Source organism: Anarrhichthys ocellatus, unplaced genomic scaffold (genome assembly GCF_004355925.1).
Source record: "Anarrhichthys ocellatus isolate YVR2014 unplaced genomic scaffold, GSC_Weel_1.0 scaffold258, whole genome shotgun sequence".
NCBI classification, from domain to species: Eukaryota; Metazoa; Chordata; class Actinopteri; order Perciformes; family Anarhichadidae; genus Anarrhichthys; species Anarrhichthys ocellatus.
The window spans coordinates 1-18,446 of record NW_022280286.1 but is presented as its reverse complement, the minus strand read 5'-3'; the positions used below and the strand labels follow the sequence as shown (position 1 = coordinate 18,446).

General features: G+C 42.6%; 2 protein-coding genes across 3 annotated transcripts; both read left to right on the top strand.

Moving 5' to 3' along the window:
• The first annotated feature begins 3,437 nt into the window (after positions 1-3,437).
• On the top strand, positions 3,438-8,494 carry cdc14ab (cell division cycle 14Ab). 2 transcript variants are annotated; one of them, XM_031879406.1, is made up of 5 exons: positions 3,438-3,756; positions 3,874-3,921; positions 4,383-4,508; positions 5,549-5,726; positions 7,253-8,494. In XM_031879406.1, the coding sequence occupies exons 2-5, from the start codon at positions 3,884-3,886 to the stop codon at positions 7,280-7,282; spliced, it is 372 nt and encodes a 123-aa protein (XP_031735266.1). In that variant the 5' UTR covers positions 3,438-3,756; positions 3,874-3,883; the 3' UTR covers positions 7,283-8,494. The 2 variants fall into 2 exon arrangements, with proteins under 2 accessions (XP_031735266.1, XP_031735265.1); XM_031879405.1 differs by having other exon boundaries at positions 5,474-5,726.
• A 771-nt stretch (positions 8,495-9,265) lies between these two features.
• vcam1b (vascular cell adhesion molecule 1b) lies at positions 9,266-17,668 on the top strand. The gene is made up of 7 exons (XM_031879402.1): positions 9,266-9,417; positions 10,624-10,926; positions 11,248-11,553; positions 12,865-13,125; positions 13,203-13,469; positions 16,716-16,976; positions 17,111-17,668. The coding sequence occupies exons 1-7, from the start codon at positions 9,393-9,395 to the stop codon at positions 17,269-17,271; spliced, it is 1,584 nt and encodes a 527-aa protein (XP_031735262.1). The 5' UTR covers positions 9,266-9,392; the 3' UTR covers positions 17,272-17,668.
• Positions 17,669-18,446: the final 778 nt, after the last annotated feature.

Genomic DNA, 18,446 nt, shown 5'->3' with positions numbered 1-18,446 from the left:
GTAACTCAGAGGTGATGAAGGTGACCCAGCTCTACTCTTCATCACTACGATGCTGTAACTCAGAGGTGATGAAGGTGACCCAGCGATGTCCAGTAGTCTCCAGTGAGAGCAGCAGCTGCTGCACGTTGTAACGACGTCGCTTTAGTCGTCCTCTCCTTTCATACAACTCGTGTGTTCTTCTTGTGACCGTGCGTCTTGAGGCTCATACATGACGTCATTCGTTGAGATCCTAAAGCTGCGTTCACACCAAACACGACGTGAACGCACCTTGAGAACGTTCCTCAGACCGACATCTTCCACAACACTAACCTGCAGTTTGTCTCCACTTCTCTGTAGCATCTGTTAGCTTGTCTTGCTTTAGTTTATCTCTACTTCTCCCACACGCTGCATCAACGTAGTCTGAAGACTTCCTCCACCGCTGCCAGTGATCAATGCACTTTACAAATAATAATTTAAAAAACTGCGTTAACGCGCAATAAAATAATAGTCTGCGTTAATTAATGAATGCGTTAACACGTTATTATCGCGTTAACTTGCCCAGCACTAAACCAAGCTTTACAAAAAAGCTCCAGTTTTGAAACTGGAATTTGGCAAAATGCATTTTGACAAGCCACAAAGCTTCTGGGAGAATGTCCTTTGATGAGACAAAACTGGAGCTTTTTGTCTCATCAGCTCTCTGTTCACTGACGTGAAGCATAGAAAGAAAGAACACTGTACCTACTGTGAAACATGGAGGAGGCTCGGTTGTGTTCTGGGGCTGCTTTGCCGCATCTGGCACAGGGTGTCTTGAATCAGTGCAGGGTACAATGAAACCTCAAGACCATCAAGGCATTCTGGAGCAAAATGTGCTGCCCAGTGTCAGAGAGCTTGGTCTCAGTCGCAGGTCATGGGTCCTCCAACAGGATAATGACCCTAAACACAGCTAAATACACCCAAGAATGAATAAGAGTACAACATTGGACTATTGTGAAGTGGCCTTCTATGAGCCCTGATCTGAATCCGATTGAACATCTGTGGAAGGAGCTGAAACATGCTGAAACATGCTGGAGAAGGAACCCTTCAATCCTGAGACAGCTGGAGCAGTTTGCTCACGAGGAGTGGGCCAATATACCTGTTGACAGGTGCAGAAGTCTCACTGAGAGTTACAGGAATCACTTGATTGCCTCAAAAGGTTGTGCAATAAAATATTAAGTTAAGGGGACCATCACTTTTGTCCAGGCCATTTCCATTAGTTTGTTTTTTTAAATGATTGTTGAACCACAATTCAAAAGCAATGTCTGATTTTCATTAGTTCATTTTTAGTACATTTTTATTTATTGTTGGAATGCTGTTAAGCATTCCAACTATTGTTATCCTATTCTTTATTCTTCAACTATTTCTTCCGTCCCCTGTTTTTTGAAACGCTTCTTCTTCTTCATTTTTTAAGCTACAGAAACCGTTCAACTATCAAAATGTTCAGCTCGTTAAGGACACGTGTGCTATGACTTTTCATATTTCTATCTCTTATGCTTTATGAATCATTAAGCTTTTTGCAACTTTTTTTTGAATGGGATGTCTATGGAGAATATTTTCAAATCCTCTTAAACTTCTTCAACTTTCAAATCCTTCTACTTCCTCATACTTTCAGCTACAGACACCATTTCAACTTTAAAATGTTGAGAAAACCCTGAACTATTGCCGCATAATTCAGCTTTCTGCTATCTTTTACACTTTTTGAAATGCAGCAATTTAACTTTTATGATTTTTTTCAGTCCTTTTCTGACTTTATAATGGGTGTGTATTGCGCAGCTTAGAGTGCGTGATGTCACCGCTAGAGTGAAGAGCAGCTTGAGATTCTTGTGAAAAAAAGATTTGTGTTTTGCCACTGTGTCCACAATCTTCACTCTTCATGCATAATTTCTGGATTTAAAAGTAGCTAATCTTGTCCTTGTTGTAGACAAATGACTGTGGAATCCCACAGATTTACACATTTGGCACAGAAGCCTGTAATTGAGAGGAAAACCAACTTTCTGCTCCATAGAGACCAATGTTAAATTTTGCTTCAAAAACATCTTCCACAGAACACGGTACCCCATTTCTAGATCGCCAGTTCAGCCACATTTTTTACACTACAGACACAATTTTTACAGGATCTGTTCTTCAACTCATCCTTCCTCTCATTTATTAATATCGGAGCAATAGGAGCTACGGTTATGGGAGTTTTGAGGATTTGTTTGAGAGGTGTTTTCCTGTTTTATCTCCATGAAAAGGCTGCAAGGACACAGGTGTTTCTGATTAAGCTAATTAGTGATGTTGATAAACACAGACTCACAGACACACATACACTTCTCTCTCTGTGTGTGTCTCTCTATCTGTGTGTGTCTCTGTGTGTCTCTCATACAGTCATTCAGGTCTTACAGCTTTTTACAGGACCCCCCCACACACCCCATTTCAAAATAAAAGCCCCACAGAGTGAATTCTAACTGGAATGCTTGTGATGAAGCCTGTCATTTAATAACCTCTGTTTGTGTGTTTCATACTTTCTGATTCTGTCTCCTCCTCCCCCTCTCTCCCCCACCCAGCCCCACCCTTTCAAAATAAAAGCCCTATGGATTAACTGTATTTAAACGTTACGCTCAAAATTAGGCTTTTTTGTTGAAATAATGAATGCTCTTACTAATACTGCGACAATTACTACTACTGCTGCTAATATTTATAGTATTACTACTACTGCTGCTACTACTACTACTACTACTTCAACTTTTGCTGTTGCTACTATTACTACTGCTATTACTGCTACCATCGATATTATTACTACCACTACTACTATTACTTGTACTACAACTGCCATTCATGCTACTACCAGTACTAATATTACTACAGCTATTAGTACGACTGCTACTACTGTTATATTAAATACTACAGCTATTACTATGACTACTGATACTACTACTTCTACTACTTCTTCTAATTACTAATACTTCTACTACTAATGATACTTCTACTACAACTACAACTTCTACTAATACTACTCCTACAAATATCACTACTGCTACTACTAGTACTTATTCTAATGCCAGTAATACTTCTACTACTAATAATACTTCTACTACAACTACAACTTCTACTACAAATATCACTATTGTTGACATTTTTTAAGCTACAGAAACCGTTCGAATATCAAAATGTTCAGCTCTTTCAGGAGAGGGGTGATATGAATTTTCATATTTGTAATCTTTAAATTCTTTGAAATATTAAGCTATTTGCAATTTTCTTTTGAATGGGATCTCTATGGAGAAAATCTTCAAATCCTGCTACATATGACTTCATATTTGTAATCTTTCAACTTTTTGAATTATTAAGCTTTTTGCAATTTTTTTTAAATTGGATATCTATTTTCAGCAATGTTTTTGAGATTCATTTCAGCTTTCAGCATTCCAACGCATTTTCAGCAGGAAATGCATTTTCTAGTTATTACTTTTGTCAGTTTCAAGTTATTTCAGTGGCCATTGTGGGTTTGTCTTTCTTTAACAGAAGGGTACCAACAGTTTAGTCCATGTGTGTATATATGTTATATATATATATTTATATATGTGTATATACTGTATATACATATCTATAGACACGTATATGAAACGCATCAGTGGTCTCATGGTGTGTTTGTTTCGTCCACCAGACTGAGACGGTGGACAGCGGTTCGGTCCTGACTCAGGGAGACAAACTGAGAGCCTTAAAGAGCCGGAGACCCCCCCGACCCGCCACCACGGGAGCTCTCAGGTACCAGGTCCAAGACCAGGACCAGAACCTCATGTATATCTTGTGTATTAGTAAACAGAGGGATCTGCCTCGTTTGAATAACGTTCTTTAACTGAAGCCACGCCCACTTTCTTTCAGAGTGGAGGAGATGAAGACTCACAGCAGGTCGGCCTCTCAGCCGCTCAGGTAGCTCTGAACACCTACGTACATGAATCATGACTTTAATGAGCTACGTTAGCATGTAGCTAACGTAGCGCATGACAAACAGTAATGCTCACTAACGAGCAGTTTGTAAATACACGTTCAACAGTTTTTATATTAATGTAACAACATCCAAATGTGTTCTTGGTGAATATTTCAAATACTTTTAAATACATTTATTTGTGGATTTTTATTAAATTGATTCCAAACAATAACTATTTGTGTGTGCATCAGAAATATATTTGTGAATCTTATTTTTATACATTTATATATAAAATAACTTTCATTAATATCATTAACACTGACATTTGTCATAACTCCAGGAAACATCATCCAGGATGTTCTTTGTTGTACAAGTCAGATTCAATGAAACTTAAGAGTTGTTTCTTTACTGATATTAAACAGTAATCACTACATGTGTTGATCATATGTGTCACTGTGTTTAGATGGTCAATGGGTGGTCAGGGCCCCCCCGCCCCCCTCAAGGCCTCCAAATTCTCAGCATCCTCTGCTTCTGCTGCCGCCAAGAGGATCGGAAGAAGTCCGTCATCAACGGCCTCCAACATCAGGAGGTCAGTGTCACCGCTCACTTCCTGACTCACCTCACTTCCTGTCTGACTCAACCTGCTCTTCATCACCAGCTCCATTGGTGCCATTGATGAGCTTGTAGTACCTGTTAGTAGTAATACACATACTGTAGAACCTGTTACTAACATTAAACAGCTACTGTCACACTTCTTAGGACTAACATGCATCTAGTAGTATCTGTTTGTACCATTCAACAGCTTGCAGTACTTGACAGTACTAATACACCTCTAGGAGCAGATCTTAGTGCTCAAACACACTTAACAGGAGCTGTGTGTACTGATCTGGTAGGTAGTACAGTTACTGCCATTAAACAGCTTGTAGTTCATTTTAGTTCAAGTACACAGTCAGTAATACCTCTTAGTATTAATACTCAGCTGGTAGTATCAGTACAGCTTGCAGTAACTGTTACTACCAGTATACAGTCTGTAATATTTGTCAGATAATCTTAAAATTTTGCTTTAATACTGAAGAAGCTGTTGGTGCCTAAACGGAACATGTCTGTTTTAAACTAGTGTTTTAAACTGGTGTGAACCGGTTTAAACTGGTGTTTTAAACTGGTGTGAACCGGTTTAAACTGGTGTTTTAAAGTGGTGTGAACCGGTTTAAACTGGTGTTTTAAACTGGTGTTTTAAAGTGGTGTGAACCGGTTTAAACTGGTGTTTTAAACTGGTGTGAACTGGTTAAAATTGGTGTGAACCGGTTTAAACTGGTGTTTTAAACTGGTGTGAACCGGTTTAAATTGGTGTGAACCGGTTTAAACTGGTGTTTTAAACTGGTGTGAACCGGTTGAAATTGGTGTGAACCGGTTTAAACTGGTGTTTTAAACTGGTGTGAACCGGTTTAAACTAGTGTTAGTGTGTTTACATCTCCCGCCCTCTCAGTTATGTGTATATTGTGTGTTGTAGGTTGTGTATATGTGTTAATGTGTCACACACCCCCCCCCCCCCAGCTCTCGGTTGGCCTCCTCTCTCTCTGATCTTTATGCTGTGGACGCTGAGGACTCCTCCTCCCATGTGTCTCTCAGCTCCACCCCCTCTCCTCTGGCCCCGCCCTCTCTGTGTCGCTATGGTAACGGGCCCCGCGGTGCACAGCACGAGGCCAACAACAACAGCAGCAGGCCAGGCCCTCAGGACTTCAGGGGCCCCGGGCCCTACAGCGCACTGAAGGGCCCGTCAGGACGCTACCTGAGCCGATCCATACCTGTAAGTCCTTAGCCCCGCCCCTCTCTGCTCATTGGTTGTCTCTCTCTTCTGACATCATTAACACACTGGATGCAGCTGATCCTTTGAGTTTAATTAATGATAATTAAAAGAAAAACGTTGCATCAAAGGAAAATATTTTGTGCTTCTATCCAAGTTTATCTGGAATATAAAATAAAACGTCAGATTTTATGAAAACATCCGGGTTGTTTCTGATCTCAGTTTTTCACTTTCTCTGTTCCTTTAACTTCTCTGACAGTCACATGACCAGGTGTGAGTCACGTGTTCTATGTAGTCAGTCACATGACCAGGTGTGAGTCATGCGTTCTATGTAGTCAGTCACATGACCAGGTGTGAGTCACGTGTTCTATGTAGTCAGTCACATGACCAGGTGTGAGTCACGTGTTCTATGTAGTCAGTCACATGACCAGGTGTGTCACGTGTTCTATGTAGACAGTCACATGACCAGGTGTGAGTCACGTGTTCTATGTAGACAGTCACATGACCAGGTGTGAGTCACGTGTTCTATGTAGACAGTCACATGACCAGGTGTGAGTCATGTGTTCTATGTAGACAGTCACATGACCAGGTGTGAGTCACGTGTTCTATGTAGACAGCGCAGAAATAAACAGAGAAGCCGTACCTCATACAGAACCCAAGACGCTCGGTCACATTGGTGGCAGCGGTGTTTCTTATGCACCGACTACGGACCGCTACGACTATTTTACGCTTCGGTGACTGTGAGTGTGCACTTTCTTAGCTTAGCTTAGCTGTCTCAGTTTAGCTAGCAGGCTAACTCCGCGGCACTTCAGAGAGAAAAGCGCCGCTGGTTCAAGTACAGGATGTGGGTTGGAGATGAAGACCCGTTGAAGCCCAGCTCAGGGCTGTTCGGCAGACGGTCGGCCAGCAGGGGACCATGTGGACCTGCCTGCTCCGTTTACAGAGTTTCTTCGGCTGGGTGAGACAGTCTGTTACTTTATTTTGAAAGTGCGTTGCTCCCTGGAGACTACTGGACATCGCTGCGGTAAAGTCAGCAGACACTCAGATCTCCGTGTTCAACTCAGCAGACACTTACATGTTAGTGCACCTATATGCTGAAATTCACGGTAAACGCATTGAAACGGCACAGATCGGGAGCGAGCGAAGGACTTTGTTAGCAGAAAGATTAACGTGAGACAACATCCGGTTTCTTCAGACGAACATCCGGTTTTCAGAATAAGATGCCAACAAAGTATGAATTATATTCACATTAAGTATAAAACATACTACCTGCATCTCGTGAACCAAATGTTATTGCCCTTTTGTTCATATAGCAGTACTTTTAAAATAAAAGTGCACAATACACTACTTTTGAATTCATTATTGAACTTTGCCATAACAATGCGATTAATCGCAAAAAATCCATGCGATTAATCGCAATTAAATATTTTAATCGTTGCCCAGCACTAATATATATATGTGTGTATATACTGTACATATATAAACACAGAGATGATATCTGACGGCTGTCTTTATGTTTTTTCTTTCAGTCTCTTCCGTCTGAGTACATCCAGTACTAGAAGTACAGAAGTCACCCGAGGACACATTACCCACAATTCCCTCTGTCTAGGACGCTCAAAGGGAAACTAATAAAGCAGCTCAGTGAGCGAAGGGACTCTGTTAACATCTGCTCACACTATATGTTAATGAGCTGTATGTTAATAAGCTGTATGTTAATAAGCTGCATTTAACGTGGTATTAATGAGGTGTATGTAAATGAGATGTATGCTAATAAGCGGGATGTTAGTGATATTTTAAAGAGTCTGAATATGATTGATAATGATGATCATCTACAGAAGAAGATATATTTAGATAAAGATAGATTTTATATTTCTTATTTGTGACATAAGATATTTTTCTTTTGATTTTTTAATGAACTGAAGGTTCAGACGACGACATCATGCTTACAGTATTTACTTCCTGTCTCTGACCAGTGATCGGTCTGTGTTTATGCTTTTATAGTCAACAGCAATAATAGTAACAGTAGAAGAAAAAGGGACCCAAAAACTCAGGAAAACTGCGGCAGCAACATTTAAAGTTTAAACAGTTTGTCTTCTTCTCGTCCTCAGAATCTCTTCTTCTTCTCTTGACAGGCTCAGTGGATGATGTGTTTACTAACCAGAGGAAATGTAGGAAAGTCCTTAATGAGCAGCTAGTAAAGAAACCAATGAACAGATGGACATTTGTTGAAAACGTGTCACGTGACGCGTTACTTGACATCTCGCATGACGTGTGACTCGAGAGCCTTTCTCGGCGGTTGGTTAGATGTTTCCTGCGTGACTTCCTGTCCTCTGACCATCGTCTTTCCTAATCCTAACTCTACATTCTTACATTAACCCTTTAAGACCTGGGGAGGAAACAACACATACTTTTTCAAAATAAAAGCTCCTGGGATCAACAGGAAAATGAATTGATTGAAACAAACCACAAGTTAATTGGTTTAAGGAAAGTTTGTGAGCGTACGACTTCCTGTGATTCAGTTATTTATCAGAAAAGGTTTCTCAGACTTCAAAGTGCCTTAAAGATGTCAGGAGCTTTATTTTCATTCACCACAGCAGATGCTTTTATTTTGGAATGAACCACATCCTGAGTGATGATATTTAAATGAAGAACTTTAGTTGTTGCTGATCCTGTATTTTAATGTTGAAGTATTTTATTAAAGGGAAAAGTTATAAAATAACTTTCAGATTTACGTTTTTATGAGACAGAAAATAAATGAATTACTTTTCTGACTTCTGTTTCCTGTTTTTATATTTGTGTGTTAAAGACTGTGATGACATGTAATGTACTCAAGTACAAACTCAAGGTACTTGTACTTCACTTCATCTCAGAGATATACTGTAGTACAAATATTTGACTTATCTGACGGGGATGAGGTCGGACATGTTGGACACTATGAACGGACTTGTCACCTGAACTCTTCACCTTCACTCAGGTGACACAACACAAACCAGAGAAAGTGACTTTGGTCACATGACTCCACACCGCTCTCACAGAGCTCATCACTCTGATCAACAAGTCACTCAGTCTGTTATCACACACTGATGATCCATCCATCAATCAATCATCATCATCATGGCTGCACTGTAGAACTACAGTGTGATCAACAAAGATGGAGACAATAAATAAACAGTGAAATTGCTAATAAAATCTTTATTTTCTTTAAATCATTTTAATTGATCCTGAAACGACGAAACAGAAAATGTGTTTTCAGTCATAAAAACAGTTTCATCTTCTTGTAAAGAGACAGAATGAAAGAGAAAACGTCTCAGTCCGTCCTGCAGAGGACGCTGTGGTCTGTAGACTGACGACCTCACACTCAGAGAGGAGGGGGGGAGGGAGAGAGAGAGCGAGAGGAGGGGGGAGGGAGAGAGAGAGAGAGGAGGGGGAGAGAGAGAGAGAGGAGGGGGAGAGAGAGAGAGAGGAGGGGGGAGGGAGAGAGAGAGAGGAGGCAGAGAGAGAGAGAGAGGAGGGGGGAGGGAGAGAGAGAGAGGAGGCAGAGAGACAGACGGACACAAAGGCTTCAGAGGAGGCGTCTTGTGCTCAGATCTTTGGAGGATTTAAAGACTGATGTGATTTAGCTACTTTGTTCCTCATTCATTCATTTCTTCATCGATTCTTCAGACTGAGATGTCTCCTCTGTCTCTTCTCGCAGGTAAAATGATTCATATTATTTCTTATATTTTCATACTTGTATTTTTTACTGTCAAGTGTGTATTTTCTCTCCTTTTTGTTCTGTTGAATGAGATTTTTAGACATTTTTTTCTGAAATCTTCAGTCTGATGTTAAACTATTGGTTCATGTTGTGTTTGTTTAAAACTGCATAATCATTTAAAGAGGACAACGTGATGAAAGGAGAAAGAAGTTTATCAGAGTTCGTAAACAGCTGGTGACTCCATGAGGGGTCACGACCCAGAGGTTGAGAAACTGTCATGGATTTATTTAATTTGATCATTTTCTGTTTTAGTCTTTTACAGTTTTAAACATCACGTCTTTGTGTTTCATGTCGAGCTGCAGATAAAAGAAAAGCTCTCAATGATCAAGACTCCATAGGGTAGTAGGGCCAGCAGTCATGTAACATGTAACAGAAATGTAGCAGTCATGTAACAGACATGTAACAGACATGTAGCAGTCATGTAACGGGTATCACACAGGTAACAGACATGTAACAGACATGCAACAGACATGTAGCAGACATGTAACAGACATGTAGCAGACATGTAACATACATGTAACAGACATGTAGCAGTCATGTAACGGTATCACACAGGTAACAGACATGTAACAGACATGTAACAGACATGTAGCAGACATGTAACAGACATGTAGCAGACATGTAGCAGACATGTAGCAGACATGTCACAGGTAGCAGACATGTAACAGACATGTAGCAGACATATAACAGACATGTAACAGACATGTAGCAGACATGTCACAGGTAGCAGACATGTAACAGACATGTAGCAGACATGTAACATACATGTAACAGACATGTAGCAGACATATAACATACATGTAACAGACATGTAGCAGACATGTAGCAGACATGTCACAGGTAGCAGATATGTAACAGACATGTAACATACATGTAACAGACATGTAACAGAATTTCTTTGAATAACACAACCTGCATGCTTTCTTCCTCCTTTTAATTTATTTCATTTGTAAAGGGAAGGTTTTGTTTTTATTTATTTTTAAATGCGTTGAGCTCCAGAGTCTGTCTGAAATGTTTTTATTAATATAATTTATTACATATTTCTAGATGAACAGGTTAAAGTGTCGCTCTCTCTGTTTGCAGCCGGTTGATGAATAGAAGTCACACCTGTGTTGTTGTTGTTGTTGTTGTTCTTTGTCTTCCCAGCTGTGCTGCTGATGTCATTGCGCTGCGTTCAGGGTCTGCATGTGGAGGTGTTTCCCAGAAGGCCTCTGTTCAGGCTGGGGGAGCGTCAGCAGCTGGTGTGTCGGGTCCAGGACTGTCCCACAATGCCAAGCGTTTCCTGGTCCGTGCTGGGGGACCGACCTCAGACGGCCTCCGTCAGCACCAACGGGACCTGGTCTGTGATCAGCTTTAACCCCGTGATGATGGAGCATGAAGGAGTTCTGCTCTGTAGAGTTGGCTGTGGAGGAAAGAACAAGCAGATCAAGACGTCTGTGCAGGTTTACTGTGAGTTCACACATATGTACTCAAGTACTGTACTTAAGTATACATCTTGTACTTTACTTGAGTACTTTCTACTTTTATCATCATCATATCCTCCACTACTGTACTACAACTCAGAGGTAAATATAGTACTTTTACTGTACTACATCTCAGAGGTACATGTAGTAATTTTACTGTACTACAACTCAGAGGTAAATATAGTACTTTTACTGTACTACATCTCAGAGGTACATGTAGTACTTTATACTGTACTACATCTCAGAGGTATACATATTGTACTTTTTACTGTACTACATCTCAGAGGTACATATTGTACTTTTGCAGCCTTCCCATCAGCCCCTCTGATCCTGGGCCAGGACCACCTGAGTCTGGGGGCGGAGTCTGTCCTCACCTGTCAGGTGTCTGATCTTTACCCCGCTGAGCTGCTGACCCTCAACTGGCTCAGAGGTGATGTCGTCCTGCAGAGCATTATGGAAGATCCTGGATCCGGCTCAGTCTGGTCTGAGTACAGATTCACCCCTCTGGAACTGGACTCTGGAGGAAACATCAGCTGCAGGGCCACGATGGACCTGCAGGACCTGCCAGCTGAGGACAAGACCAGAGTGACCACTGTCCTCCTAAACCTGCTCTGTGAGTCCTCAGTGTCTGTCTTTAGTTCAGACCGTTGTTTTACATAGTTATTCATTATCCTACAAGACCGTTCATTAGACTGTTTATTGTCCCACAGGTCTGTTCATTGTCCCACAGGGCTGTTCATTGTCCCAGAATACTGTTTATTGTCCCACAAGACTGTTCATTATCCCTCAGGACTGTTCATTGTCCCACAAGACTGTTCATTGTCCCTCAGGACTGTTAATTTTACTACAGGACTGTTTATTGTCCCACAAGACTGTTCATTGTCCCACAAGACTGTTCATTGTCCCCCAGGACTGTTCGTTGTCCCTCAGGACTGTTCATTGTCCCACAGGACTGTTAATTTTACTACAGGACTGTTCATTGTCCCACAAGACTGTTCATTGTCCCACAGGACTGTTCATTGTCCCCCAGGACTGTTCATTGTCCCTCAGGACTGTTCATTGTCCTACAGGACTGTTCATTGTCCCTCAGGACTGTTCATTGTCCTACAGGAGTGTTCATTGTACCTCAGGACTGTTCATTGTCCCACAGGACTGTTCATTGTCCCACAAGACTGTTAATTTTACTGCAGGACTGTTCATTGTCCCACAGGACTGTTCATTGTCCCTCAGGACTGTTCATTGTCCTACAGGAGTGTTCATTGTCCTACAGGACTGTTCATTGTCCCACAGGAGTGTTCATTGTTGCACAGGACTGTTCATTGTCCCACAGGACTGTTAATTTTACTACAGGACTGTTCATTGTCCCACAAGACTGTTTATTGTCCCACAAGACTGTTCATTGTCCCACAAGACTGTTCATTGTCCCTCAGGACTGTTAATTGTCCCACAGGACTGTTCATTGTCCCTCAGGACTGTTCATTGTCCTACAGGAGTGTTCATTGTCCCTCAGGACTGTTCATTGTCCCACAGGACTGTTAATTTTACTACAGGACTGTTCATTGTCCCACAAGACTGTTCATTGTCCCTCAGTACTGTTCATTGTCCCTCAGGACTGTTCATTTTACTACAAGACTGTTCGTTGTCCCTCAGGACTGTTCATTGTCCCACAGGACTGTTCATTTTACTACAGGACTGTTCATTGTCCCTCAGGACTGTTCATTGTCCCACAGGACTGTTCATTGTCCCTCAGGACTGTTCATTTTACTACAAGACTGTTCATTGTCCCTCAGGACTGTTCATTGTCTTCAACTCAAAACCCTGAGAAGATGTTAAGTATATTTAACTAAACTGAACGTGTGCTTCTAATTATCTACAACCTATATAACCTAACATCAGTCTAACAGATCCTCCTCTTCCTCTTCAGATGCTCCTGTTGTCAAGATGACATCAGACTCCGTGTTGGTGATGGCCGGCTCTCCGCTCACTCTCACCTGCATTGTGGAGGGAAACCCCGATCCCAGTGTCACCTGGAGCTTCAGGTGGGCAGACGGTCGGTCTGAGGTACGCGGTCTAGGCCGACAGCTGGTCCTCACAGCGGTGACTCCGTCTGAGGCCGGACGCTATGACTGTGAGGCCCGGAACTCAGAGGGGAACCGGACGGCTGAAGTGGAGGTCACCGTTCATGGTGAGAGTGAAGCTCCTGTTTCATTCACTATCTCTGTACAACTGGAGACTGACACACCTGTACTCCTCCTCCACCAGCTCCGCCCACCAACACCTCCCTCTCAGTGAGTCCAGGTGAGGAGGTGCTGGAGGGTCAGCAGGTGACGTTGACCTGCCGCTCAGACGGAGCACCGCCCACCACGCTGGTGCTGAGGAGGGAGGGGGCTGAGCTCCAGAGGACTGACCCCGCCTCCTCGCTCTCCTTCAGCCTCTCCTCCGCCCAGCTGGAAGACTCCACCCACTATCAGTGTGAAGCCTCCAACCAGTACGGTACCCAACTGGTCTCCAGCTCCGTCACCGTCTCAGGTACTGGTTTTACAGGAAGGTGGTTCTGACATGGTGTGTGTGGGGGGGGGGGAAGCTGAGGAGTCCAGCTCTTCTTCTTCTGCTTCTTGTCTCTGAGTAGTTGTGACAGATGTTATCTGAAGAGTGGACCTCTCACTCCTCACATGATGCTGAGAACAGAAATAACCTCTGACTCCTCTGTTGAGCAATGTGTCAGACACTTAGAGCCTTCGGCTGCTGATGGAGACCAGACTGAAGTGGACCGAAGTGGACCGATTCTCAGTCCGTTGTGGATTCAGTTTCACTCGACACCGTTCATTCAGTTTACTGTTGTTTTCCTTTTCAAACACAAAAAGATAAATAGATGTCAGAGGAAGTTACTGTCAGTGTCTCTGAGTAAAATAAGAGATGTTCTCGTTACGTTATGATGATAAAACACAAACTTTCACCTTTATTTTTTTATTATATTTATTATACTATATTTATCCCGGTAAGGGGGAAATCTTTCTCTGCATTTGACCCATCCCTGTATGTACAGTGCCCTCCAGAATTATTGGCACCCTTTAGTAAAAATGAGCAAAACAGGCTGTGAAAAAATGTCTTTATTGTTTATCCTCATGATCTTTCATTCAAAATATTCACAAAAATCTAACCTTTAACTGAAGTAACATAATTGAAAGAAACATTAAATTCTTATCCTGAAACAAATATTTTCCTCAAAAATATATGTGCCACAATTATTGGCACCCTTCATTTAATATTTTGTGCAGCCTCCCTTTGCCAAGATAACAGCTGTGAGTCTTCTCCTATAATGCGTGATGAGGTTGGTGAACACATGGCACTGGATCTGAGACCATTCCGCCATGCAGAATCTCTCCAGATCCTTCAGATCCCGAGGTCGACGCTTGTGAACTCTCCTCTTCAGCTCATCCCACAGATCTTCTATGGGGTTTAGGTCGGGGGACTGTGACGGCCATGGCAAAACCTGTATTCTGTGGTCGGTGGACCATCTTTGTGTAGATTTTGAGGTGTGCTTCGGATCGTTGTCCAGCTGGAAGGTCCAACCACGGCCCATTTTAAGCTTCCTGGCAGAGGCTGTTAGGTTTTCATTTAATATCTGCTGGTATTTGATGGAGTCCATGATACCATGAATCCTAACAAGATGTCCAGCCCCACAACATCAAAGATCCGCCACCATACTTCAGTGGGTATGAGGTGCTTCTCTGTGTGGCTATCTTTCTGTCTACGCCAAACCCACCTTTGATGTTTGTTGCCAAAAAGCTCTATTTTGGTCTCATCTGACCATATAACCCGGTCCCATTGAAAGTCCCAGTAACATTTGGCTTGTGGTGATGTAGGTGGGTCTGATGGTAGTTTAGGAGACTTTCTGACCCCAAGACTCAACTAACCTCTGCAGTTCTCCAGCTGTGATCCTTGGAGATTCTTTTGCCAGTCGAACCATCCTCCTCACGGTGCGTGGGGTCAATGTACACACAGGTCCTCTTCCAGGCTGATTCATAACATCTCCCGTCGCTTTAAACTTCTTACTTATTGCCCTGATAGTGGAAATGGGTATTTTCAGCTGTTTACAGATTTTCTTATATCCTTTTCCTGATTTGTGCAGCTCAACAACTTTTCGTGGCACATCGTCGCTGTGTTCTCGGGTCTTTCCCATTGTGATGAATGACTGGCCCAATCCCAATGTCCCCCCTTACGGACTTTGAGGCGCGCTCCCGCGAAGTCCGTGAGGGTTTAGGGCTGTCCCACTGTCACATCGTCAAGTGTTTGAGGCTCTCTCGCAGACATTTTGAGCCCTTTATGAACCCTTTCCGTAAGTCAGCATGGTATGCTGACTTAGCCTAAGGGAATTACCCACAAATCATTGCAATGTGACGTTAAACACGGGGTAACCAGTGGACGCATGGAGACGTAAAAAAAAAGGTAAACAAAGAGGATGGCTCACGTGTGTTCAGCCTGTCATAATAAATGTACCCAGAAACATTAAGGGTTAAAGATGGAACAAAAAATAACATGAAATCAGAAGATATTTATTTATTTATTTATTCATCAAATATTTGATTTTGTCATTGAAGCTGTTTTGACAAAATGAGTAAATAGATGATATGAAGTTACCTCTCATCTAGTGAGGAAAGAGCCTGAAGACGTTCACATCAGGGAGAACAAAGAATAAAATAAATACACACAGTTATACATCATATTTCTTGTCGTTTTCATGGTAACGTGATATGTTGCAGCAACGTGCTGTCCCGTTCATATTCACACCATCTCAAGCCCTCACAGTCTCTCACACTCACCCACTCACCAGGTGATGTCAGTAAGTCCTTGAGGGTTCAGGGTTTGAGGGTTTAGGGGGGACATTGGGATTTGGCCACTAAGGGAATTTGACCTGTGTCACCTCATATTTATACCCCAGTGAAACAGGAAGTCATGGTTGACCATTTAAGAGTTCCTAATCAAACAGGTCAACTTAAAAATGTAAAATATGACTGGAATTATACTTCAGTTAGATTTTAATCATGAGGTTTTCTAGGGGTGCCAATAATTGTGACACACATGTTTTGGAGAAAAATATTTATTTAATGTCAACATTTTTTTTTTTCTTTCAATAATTTTACTTTGATGAAAAGGTAACATTTCTTGTGAATATTTTGAGTGAAAGCCCAAGAGGATAAACAGCAAAGAATTTTTTTCACAGCCTGTTTTGTTCATATTCACTAAGGGTGCCAATGATTCTGGAGGGCACTGTATAGGGAGCAGTGGGCTGCCCATGACAGGCACCCGGGGAGCCGTTAGGTGTTCAGTGTCTTGCTCAGGGACACTTCGACACCGAACACGTCCCAGCCAAGGATCGAACCACCGTTACCAGACAACCCTCTTAACCCAGTGAGCCACGGTCGCCCCTTTTTTATAGCTTTTTATTTATTTTAATTTTACTTTTGTTCACTTCAGGAAACAGAAAACTGCAGCTTTCATTGTTTAACAACACGTCTCGATATCTTCAGCGATGAATCAATTTGTTTATTGGCAAAAAAATTAATAAGCAAGTATTTTGAGAATCAGTTATTTCCAGTTATTATAAGTAAGTTAGTCTTGGTCCTTGAGGGGTCAGGTACTACAGGATCCTGCTGCTCCTCTAATGTTTCTTCAGTCTGTCAGACCTTCTGATCTTCAGGTAGTTTTTCTTCACTTCTGTGAGTCATGTGACCAGTTTCTGCCTCAACTCTGATCTGGTTTCTTGTGGTCCAGCTCCTCCGAGAAACACCACTGTCCTGGTCCTGCCGTCTACGGTGGTCCAGGAGGGACAAAATGTCACCATCTGCTGCCAGACCGTCAGCTTCCCACTGTCAGCCGTGGTCCTGAGGAAACTGACCAATGGGATGGAGCTGTATTCCTCCAATGGAACCTTCCTATTGGTCAACGTGACGGCCAGAGACTCTGGTCTGTACCAGGTCAACGTGACCAACGACCTCGGGTTCCAGGTCAAAGTCTTTAGCATCAGCGTAAGAGGTCAGTGAGACCAGTCCTCCCAGTTTAGTCTCCAGTCTGGTTCTGTCTGTCTGGTGGTTCAAAGAGTTTAGTTTCAGTAGGAATAAAAGGGTTTTATTGTATTCTGAAGTTTCTGTCTCCTTCGGTTCCCACAGAGAGAAGCACCAGTGTTCCTCCCAGTCTCAGTGCTGTCCTCATCCCAGTCGTCTGCTTTGCTGCTGGACTAGCAGCTGCTGCTCTGCTCCTCGACTACCTGAGGAGATCCAGGAAGAAAGGTTTCTATCAGCTGCCCCAGTCTGCCCCTCCTTCAGCCTGAGGCTAACACGTGGCTACCACGTCCTACCATGCAGCTACCGAGTCACAACATGTGGTTACCAAGTCCCAATATGCGGCTATCAAGTCCCAACATGTGGCTACGACATCCCAACACATGGCAACCACGTATTAGCATGTGGCTACCACGTTCCAACGTGGGCCTTCCAAGTCCCAACATGCAGCTACCGAGTCCCAACATGTGGTTACAAAGTTCCAATATGCGGCTACCAAGTCACAACATGTGGCTACCAAGTCCCAACATGTGGTTACCAAGTCCCAACATGTGGCTACCATCTCTCAGCGTATGGCTACTAATTTGCAACATGTGATTTCAATATCCTTACCTGTGGCTTGTATTACCCAAAACATGACTACCACTTCTAATATCCCATTGTGTGGCAACCAAGTCCCAACATGTGGTCACCGAGTCCTAACATGTGGCTACCAAGTCCCAACATGTGGCTACCAAGTCCCAATATGCGGCTACTAAGCCTCAACATGTGGTTACCAAGTCCCAACATGTGGCTACCACATTCCTATATGTGCTACCATCTCCCAACATGTGGTTACCAAGTCCCAATATGCGGCTAATAAGTCCCAATATGCGGCTACCTAGTCCCAACATGCGGCTACCACCTCCCAACATGGGCCTTCCAAGTCCCAACATGTGGTTACTAAGTCCCAACATGCAGCTACCGAGCCCCAACATGCAGCTTCGAGTCCCAACATGTGGTTACCACGTTCCAACATGTGGCTACCACGTTCCTATATGTGGCTACCACGTTCCTATATGTGAACATGAGTACTGGCTGAAGGTAAATTATAACGTTATCATGATGTGTTCACATGTAATCTGTAAAATGTAGTTTTGGTGATAAACTTGAATAAATCCAGTAGTTTGAAGGAGATGTTTTCACATGAATATAAAATAGATATTAGAGATGAATTATGAACACTGACTTCAGGCTGAAATGATTGATTCTAGTTGTGAGGTGAGACTTTTGATCGGTGTTTCTCTTTACATGATGGGGACATGAACAACAGTGTACTGTCCCTTTTAAGTTTTCACAAACATTCCTGTGACTCCTCTGTGTTCCTCTGGTTCGGTACTCTACTTTGTTTTTCACTCTTTTATTAAAGATATTTATTTCTTATCTGGTCTTGATGGAATGTGAT